The sequence below is a fragment of the Carassius carassius genome, chromosome 4, assembly GCF_963082965.1.
Source record: "Carassius carassius chromosome 4, fCarCar2.1, whole genome shotgun sequence".
In the NCBI taxonomy this organism is placed as follows: Eukaryota; Metazoa; Chordata; class Actinopteri; order Cypriniformes; family Cyprinidae; genus Carassius; species Carassius carassius.
In genome coordinates, this window is record NC_081758.1 from 6,787,822 (window position 1) to 6,797,359 (window position 9,538).

Genomic DNA, 9,538 nt, shown 5'->3' on the forward strand with positions numbered 1-9,538 from the left:
ATTTTCTAAAGTATGAAGCGTGCACATAAAATAAAACCATGATATAAAATTAAAAAATAATTCCGCGGTCTATAATAGTTAATAAGTGTGGAGAATAACTACTTACTTTAAACGTTTCGTTGCTGTTTTAGCAAATCGAAAATCTTTTATGATCATTTATCTTCGGTCCCGTTTGCTGATGTGTGGGAGGGCTAATGTTTGATTGACAGATGAGAGAGCCAGTAGATGCGCGCCGTGTGAACAGCAGCAGCCAATCAGGTGGTACCATTGACCGATAGTGGGACTCGATGGCCGCGAGTGTGATTTCAGTGGACGCGTTTATGAAGCTTTGAATTAAATCATGATTTCTGGATCATCGTTGATTTTATTTGCAGTGATCAGTGTAAGTTTAAGTGATGACGGTCATGAAATGGAAGAGTTTTTAAAGCGAGAGTATTCACTGTCCAAGCCTTACCAGGGTAAGAGACACAAATGCATTATAAATTCGTTGTTCTCTCGACTCGTTTGCCTATTATCATCATAATAATTATTATACGTAACGTTATATGATATACGTTATCATTCTGACACAGGAATGAAAGCAGTTTTATGCCATGTCTTTGGCTGCTGCATTATATTGTGTGTTTGCATGGCTAGTTATTAGTGTGTGTGTGTGTGTGTGTGTGTTTGAGATAGAGAGCGCGCGCGCATAGGGTGTGTATTCTATGGTTTGTACCCACAAAGATAGTGATGATAACAGTATTTTTAATTTTATTTTTACTTTGAGAGGGAAATATTATTTTTTATTTATTTGGTGCCCATGAGGAAAACAGGTTATAAACCACACAGAATGAAGTTTATTTTAATTGTAAAAATGCATAAAGTTTCCTGTGATGGGTAGGTTTAGGGCTAGGGTTAGAGTAAGGGGATAGAAAATAGTTTGTACAGTATTAAAATCAATACATCTATGGAATTAACCCATAAAACACGGAAACCTAAAATGTATGTGTTGTGTATTGTATGATGTGTGTGTGTTTCAGGTATCGGTGTGTCGGGTTCATCTCACTGGGAGCAGATGGGAGACGCTCTGGTCACCACCGATCACGTGCGTCTCACTCCAGACCAGCAAAGCAAACAGGGAGCTATTTGGAGCCGAATAGTAAGTCAGCATCACTTTCTAGTGTGCTTAATACGATTTTCTTATTAAACAAATATAATAATAACTCTAACCAACCCCGCCCTAACCATTAACTAGTCCTAAAAGCAGAGGAAATGGTTCATTGGTTCATGACTAGACACTGTGTGTGAATTTTTATGGTTGTGTGTGTGTAGCCGTGTCATCTGAGGGACTGGGAACTACAGGTGCACTTTAAGATTCACGGTCAGGGGAAGAAGAATCTGAATGGAGACGGTCTGGCCATCTGGTACACCAAGGAGCGCATGCAGAAAGGTCAAAGCTGCAGATTCCTCGTTTCATTGAGTCAAGACTGATCTCTGGACAGGGTTTGTTTGCTAATAACTGTAGATTATCCCTCACCTGTCTGCAGGTCCGGTGTTTGGAAACAGGGATTTCTTCACAGGACTTGGCGTGTTTGTGGACACCTACCCCAACGAGGAGAAACTCATGGAGGTACAGAAATCAAACACTGCCAGCACGATCAATGACATTACAGTATGTATCTGTGTATAGGACTTAGAAAAGGGCCTTTTGCAAATTTGCAAATCTTTTGTTAGACAGTGATTTGTGTTGTTTGCTGTTGTGTTTCAAAAGGAAATATCAGTTTACGTATTTAAAGATTCACTGAGTCATTAATTGTAATAATGCGGTGATATTTGTGTATTTAGGAGTCTGGTACGGTCCACACAAAGATCTTACCTTCATTCAGTCCATCTCTTACATGAAGAGATCGTTTTTAGCAGCACAGTATCTTTAGATGAGTTTCACGATGAGATCTGATGATGAAACACAGATCGTGTTTGTATTTTTAGTTTGTATTTCAAACCTGATTCAAGAGAACATGTTGACGTCTACATCTCCACTCATGTTTCAGTCATTCCTGTACACTCTGTTCTGATCAACAGAGGTTTGTGTCTGATTCTGGTGAACACTTCCCTAGTCAATCCAACCAGGACAGTTTAACCACAGTGTAAATCAGTCATTTCTGATCATGTGTGCCTGTTCCGTTTGTGTGCTTCATGTGTTTGTATGTGTCTGTTTTTAGGCCCAGAGGAAGAGATACACGCCCCGCACACAGGTAACAACCGCTCACTAGTTAACTGACTATCATCAGTGGGTTTGTGTTGACTAGTAGTGGATCACATGCTGAGTTCATTCTGCTGTCGTCTCTTCTGCTTGTCATCAGAGGATATTCCCGTACGTGTTGGCCATGGTGGGCAATGGCACCATAAGCTACGATCACGAGCGGGATGGGCGGCCCACAGAACTAGGCGGCTGTAACGCCATGGTGCGCAACCTGAAGCACGACACCTTCCTGTTCATCAGATATGTCCGGCGCAGACTCACGGTGAGGGACACCTGCCATAGACACAGACTGTCCTTCCTGATGTCACACTAACGTGTGTTTGGTGCAGATCATGATTGACATCGACGGGCAGCACGAATGGAGAGACTGTCTGGACGTTCCTGGCGTGCGTCTGCCGCAGGGCTTCTACTTTGGCGTTTCAGCCATCACTGGAGATCTGTCAGGTGATAAGCGTCACTGAAACCGTTCGTCAACATTATCAGCAAATAGTTTTGTTCTTGAATAGTCATATTGTGTAATGTAAGGTCCTGCAATTACATGATTTGACCAGTGGGGCACTGTAATGCTTCAGTCAACATGAAATCAGTTAACATAAAAATTCCCAAAATAAAGTATTCTTCGAATTATAATTCTAATATTATTTTTGTGCTATACGCACGGGGGTGGACACATTTATGGCTTAGCCATGTGTATTTTTAATTAAGCGTGCCATTGAAGCATTCAGTACTAAGAAGGACTCATCTCAGAAGTATGATCCTCACTGGGGCTAGGGGTGTAACGGTACGCAAAAATCACGGTTCGGTACGTACCTCGGTTTTAAAGTCACGATTCGGTTCATTTTCGGTACAGTAAGGGAAAGAAATGCAAATAAATGGCAAGGGAAAGAAAAAGAGAAAGAATAAGAAATAAAATACTGCTGCAAAGTTCTGCACTAAATAAAATACTCTCAGTCTCAAACCAATATCATATAACAAAATATAATAAAAAATATAAATAAATAACTATGATTACAGTGCAGCATTACCAATCCCAGCTTATAGGCCTGCTCATATTTAAAAAAAAAATATATATATATATATATATAACTTTTATAAAGTGTAAAGTGCGGTGTCAACAGTTTCAGTTTTTAGACCTGTTCAGATTTCATTATAGTGTTGGACCGATCAGAATTAAGAGTAAAGGTCTGTTTAAATGCCGACGGGAGCTGTGTTTGAATTACAATCATTTTTTTCCTAGTTGTAGTGATGTTCACACTCGCGTGATGCCTTTTGAAAACCTTAGGCCGGTGACACACTGGCATATTGCACCTGTCAAAAGTATTGACGGCAAAATAGACTATGTTTGACAGGTGCAATATTTGAAAATCGATAATTATTAATTTATTTTTCAAATTACATTTATATCTGAATATACCTGTAGACTTTTAAACATCAAAGTGTCATGAATTAATATGTATTTGTGTACAAAATGACATATAAACATATTTTCCTATTCTATTTTGCCTGGAAACGCTTCCAACATGCTTGCGTGTCGCGTGAAATATAGGCGTCGGTTCCATTTCTAGCATGCACGCGTGTTCCGCACGTCTCACGCAGGCAGTCTGCAAGCTCTAACATGGGAGCCGAATTAAAAACGGACACGCCACGCAGCTGAGACGCTTGCGCCACGCATCCAGTGTGTCGCCAGCCTTGCTGCAGGGCGGTATTTGCGCTGAATGCGGAGACTTCCGCCACTTATGTTCGTTTGGAAACACGAAAATGAACCAAAATAATACATACGGTCATTCGGTACACACATGCACCGTACCGAAAGCCCTGTACCGAAACGGTCCGGTACGAATACACGTACCGTTACACCCCTAACTGGGGCAGATCCTACCCTTTGGCTTTCTCATTTCTAAAGTTGCACCCTCCGGACGTGGCATTAGTCAGTCGCATATGTCATTAATGCCATCTCATTCAGAAAAGAAACAAATAACATTGACTGTTATTCAGTGTAAAGCAAGACTTTGAGCATGCAAAATATATCTACAGACACAGCAACGAACGATCATAATATATAATCTTAAAAACATAATTCAACATGTAATACATCCAAAAAATATGTATTTTCATGTTATATCAATTTACTGCAGTGCTGCAGTCCTGCAGATTTAAAGTTTGCGTTCTTTTAATTCAGCTTAGATAGGGTGACCATACCTCATTTTCCCGGGACATCTGACCAGGATTTCTAAATTGCCAGGTTATGGCTTTGTCATGGTATTGTTTTCATAGCTGCTGCTGTAGGTAATGACTGAAAAAGGGGTTTGACCAATAAAGACAAAAGTGCAGGCATTGTACATAATCAACCAATAGCTTTCAGTCAAAGCAATGCAGATACACATATATATACGATGTATGAGGACTGTAGAGAGCATAGGTGTGTTTGACTTGAGGCAGCGCTGGGCAGACCCGATTTGTGTTTGCCATCAATGTACCATGAGAGCGATAAGAGAGCATATGGCTCCTTTTGCTTTCGAATCACTCTTGCGGTACTTTGATGACATACACTGATCATTCTGTGCAGCGCCGCTTCAAGTCAAACACACCTGACATCAATAGGAAAGCAAAGAAGACCTTTAGAAGACCTGGCCAGGACATGTCCATCAAAAAGAGGAAGTATGGTCACCCTAACTAATAGCTCACGCTGTTCTTCTAATGGTCATAAATCTTAATGTGAAAAGAATTTGCGGGTCAGAGTTCACCAAACTGGAACTTTGGAATACAGTGAAATGTGAAACTTCTTTGTATGAGCTTGTTTCCACTCACCCGCATTCACATGCGTATGAATGGAAGTAAATTGAATGAAAAGTGTAGTGTGACCGGCCCTTGGTGTAAATTATTGGAACATCTTTCTTTATTTTTCTGGAATAAGGAGACTCAGTGAAGTACATGGCCAACAAATATCACCCTTGGAGGGCGTAGCCTTCAAAATGAGGGCAATCAAAGCCAAACTAGTTGAGTGTGGGAATATTTTACAAAATTACAACCAACAAATGCTGTCATGTGTGTAGGCCCTGATATACTTATTGCAAAGTTCTCTTTCTTCACTTGGAGGTAAAAAGCAGTTCAAGATATGCAAGCATGGCACTGCTGAGAGTGACGTTTAGATAAGTGTTAATATATGCTGCACGCTTTCCTCTCAATGACAAAATAAACACAAAAACTATACAGTGGTGAGAATGCAGCAGTTAAGAAAGCACACGATTATTTATATAAAACTTTATACTAACTATAGACTACGTTGAAGCAGCTTTACAGTATGAAAACCGCATTATAACTTGGTTATCTTCTATAAAGCAGCTCTCCAGTGTGGAGCTAGCTAATAAATCTTTTTATTAGTGAATGCACAAAAAAAATTTTTAAAATTGAAGTGACTGTTTGGTTTAAAGCGTGATCTCTTTTGTTTATCGAAACGTTATAAGGTATTTTAATAGAGATAATGTGAATAAAAATGAATAGTTTATCTGAAAATAAAACATCTTAATACCTTTTGTATAATGGTAATAAATTGGTTTGACATTTTCAAAAGCTGGTGTTTACCATGTTTTATTTATTAGTAAGAATGTGTAACACCGTATTTAAATAATTACAAGAGCTTAATGATTGATCAAACCCTAGTGGTTAACTAGTGAAATAATCATCGATTAATCAACCTAATAATCATTAGATTACATGATCATCAGAATAATTTTCCCTGAAAGGCACACACACGACTGCTTCACATGATCCATGATATTTAAAGCTCAGCTCCTGTGTGTGTGTGTGTGTGTGTGTGTGTGTGTGTGTGTGTGTGTCAGATAACCATGACCTGATCTCAATGAAGCTCTACCAGCTGACCATCCTGCGCAGCAAACAGGAGGATGTGGAGGAGCAGGAGGTGCTGATACCCAGCGTGGACAACATGGAGCTTCTGAGACGTGAGTATGAGCTGTTGAAGAGTAGTGCATGCTGACACATGCAAACGTGTGATGCATATGTGTGTGTATCTCAGCGTACACAGATGCGGAGGGCATGAGCAGCATCGCCATCTTCTTCAGCGTGCTCTTCTCCATGCTGGGTGTGTTTCTCCTGGTGGTTGTGGGACTCGTACTGTACGGACACTGGAGCGAAAGCAGACGGAAACGCTTCTACTGACCCGTTCTCATCTCAGCACTTCCTGTCTGAATGTTTCTGTACTCTATGAATGATGTGGTCCACTGAAGTTTGGACCTCTGAACACTCAACCCGTTGTCAGGTTCCAGCTTCAGATGACGAAGCTGGACATGATGAGAGCATCACAAGATCTGAACTCTCCTCGCATCCTGCGCTTCTGCTGCCTTCATTCTCATAACAGACCCAATATTTATTCTTTATTATTTATTTATTGTACAGAGCATGTTCCATCTTGTTTTTTTTTTTGGCAAAATGATTATCTGTCTCTATTCAAATGGGAAATCTAAAGATCTTATGGAATTGAAATTAAAATGTTGTTGCTTTTACGCTCTTTTATCTGTATGCCACTATGGTAATGCTAAACACTGAGCATTCAACACTTGAAAATGTGTCACTCTGAGCTGAATGTAAATGCTAATGTATAGAGATCACCTGCTATTATAGACCCGTACAAAGACTAATTAACTACTTAACTATAGAACAATGTATCATTGCACAAAACCCAAGAGAGCAAATTATCAGCACATCTTTTAATTGATCAGTGCCATTAATGACATAATTCAGAAGTCAAGTCACACTTATTTCTATAGCACTTCATACAATACAGTTTGTTTCAAAGCAACTTCACAGACATAAAAGGGAAATTACAGTGTTAATGTTACAAAATTCATCAATTATGAAATGGAATTCGATTCAGATATAAAGCAGATCTTCTGTCAGCATTAAGTGTCTTTCAAACCCAAACTAATCAAGCCAAATATGACAATGGCAAAGAACCCAAACTCCATCAGGTGATGGAAACCGGACTCAGTTGAGAGACCAATTCTACTCTGGTCTAAATCAAGAGAAGGCAAGTTCAGTCCTAGAGAGCCGCTGTGCTGCAGAGTTCAGCTCTAACTCTAATCAAACATGCCTTAACAATCTTTTCAATATTTTCAGGATTATTAAGTCAATATTTACTTACTATAAAAAAACTATATAAGTATAGTATATTTACTATACTTAAAACTAAAGGCCGTAGGTTAGAGCGGCTGTACGTCAGGTCTGGCCTTACTGTTCATAAAGACATGTATGCTGAACATATTCAAAATTATAAAAATGCACTGACTACAGCTAAATCCGATTACTAGTCCAATGTAATTGGAGTTAGCAATGGGAACTCTATCCCCCGGTTTCACAGACAAGGCTTAAGCCTAGTCCTAGACTAAAATGCAAGTCTGAGTTGTTTCAAATGAAAGAAACTTGTACTGATTGATCTTAAAATATATCAGTGCCTTCGTTTTGTCTCAAGATGCACACCAGTAATGTTTTTTTCTAAGGCATGTTTATAAAAATTACTTAAATGTCCTAATTGAACTATGGCCTAATCCTGGTTTAGGCTAAGCCCTGTTTATGAAACCAGGCCTAGGTCTCTTTTCTTGGTGGTAAACAATATTCTGAAACCACCTGATTCTTTGCCATCTGACTTATGTGATCACTTTTTGACTTTTTTTACATCTAAGGTTGAAAATGTACATCGGCAATTACTCACTGGTACTCTTCACAATGACTCCTGTCAGTCTATTACTCACATACCCCCCCACTCTGTCTTCTCTAACTTTACACTACCAACTGTTTCAGAGATAGTGGGTCCGATAGGTAAATCTAAATCTTCGACTTGTCAATTAGACCCTCTACCAACTCCTTTAGTAAAAGCTTGTTTACCAGCCCTTTTGCCGTTGATTACTAAACTTGTTCATGCTTCACTTGGTTCTGGTTTTGTATCTCCATCTCTTAAATCTGCTATTATTACACCCATACTTAAGAAACCAGGGGGTGATCCATTTGATTTTGAAAATTTTCGTCCAATTTCCAATTTACCATTCATCTCTAAGGTAGTTGAAAAGTGTATTGCAATACAAATTCATGAACATCTGTCCAATAATAACTTGTATGAACAATTCCAATCTGGTTTTCGTCCCCACCATAGCACTGAGACTGCTCTTGTCAGAATAACCAATGATATACTGTTGGCAGCTGATTCTGGGCTTTTAACTATACTTGTCCTTCTTGACCTGAGCGCTGCCTTCGATACTGTCTCACATAACATAGTTCTTGACAGATTAGTTTCCATTGGTATTACTGGCACTGCTCTGTCTTGGTTTAGTTCATATCTATCTGGACGCAGTCAGCGTATTCAATTAAAAGGTTTTAGTTCAAGACTATCTACAGTCACCGCTGGTGTTCCCCAGGGTTCCCGCTTCTCTTCATTATATATATGCTCCCTCTTGGTGATATTTTAAGAAAATATGGTATTAATTTTCACTGTTATGCGGATGACACCCAACTTTACCTGTCCGCCAAACCTACCGGTTCTTTTCCTCCGCCATCTTTGTCAAGCTGTTTAGCTGAAATTAAAGACTGGCTTTCAGCGAACTTCTTGAAATTAAATGGCAATATAACTGAGGCTCTGCTTGTTGGCACTAGATCTGCTGTGTCTAAATCTAATTGTTTCTCTTTACACATTGATAATACTGCAATCTGTCCTTCCTCTCAGGTTAAAAGTTTGGGTGTCATATTGGATAGCACACTATCTTTTAAAGCTCAGATTAATAATATCACACGGATTGCATACTTCCATTTGCGCAATATTAATCGTCTACGTCCATTTCTTTCAAATAATAATACTGCAGTTCTCATTCATGCACTAGTCACCTCACGTATAGACTACTGCAATGCTCTTCTTACAGGTATTCCCTCCAAATTGCTGCATAAGCTTCAATTGGTTCAGAATTCTGCAGCTCGTGTTCTCTCTAGAACACCTTATACTGATCACATTTCTCCAGTTCTCCAGCAATTGCACTGGCTTCCAGTAAAATATAGAGTTGAATTCAAAATCTTGCTACTCACTTATAAGGCACTTCATAATCTCGCCCCACAATACCTTACTCAACTTCTCCAGGTTTATACTCCTTCACGTGCACTTAGATCTTCATCTTTAATTTCTCTTGCGGTACCTCGGATTCGACTTACTACTATGGGTGCCAGATCTTTTAGTTATGTTGCCCCCCGCCTATGGAACTCTCTTCCCCTCGATGTTCGCAATAGCGATTGCTTGTTGAC

General features: G+C 39.4%; 1 protein-coding gene across 1 annotated transcript; it reads left to right on the forward strand.

Annotated features, from left to right (window-relative positions):
* Nucleotides 1-252: 252 nt before the first annotated feature.
* On the forward strand, nucleotides 253-6,850 carry lman2la (lectin, mannose-binding 2-like a). The gene is made up of 9 exons (XM_059545735.1): nucleotides 253-458; nucleotides 1,020-1,138; nucleotides 1,312-1,429; nucleotides 1,527-1,609; nucleotides 2,202-2,234; nucleotides 2,343-2,504; nucleotides 2,572-2,686; nucleotides 6,082-6,201; nucleotides 6,276-6,850. Exons 1-9 carry the CDS (start codon nucleotides 341-343, stop codon nucleotides 6,416-6,418), a joined length of 1,011 nt encoding a protein of 336 aa, XP_059401718.1. The 5' UTR covers nucleotides 253-340; the 3' UTR covers nucleotides 6,419-6,850.
* Nucleotides 6,851-9,538: the final 2,688 nt, after the last annotated feature.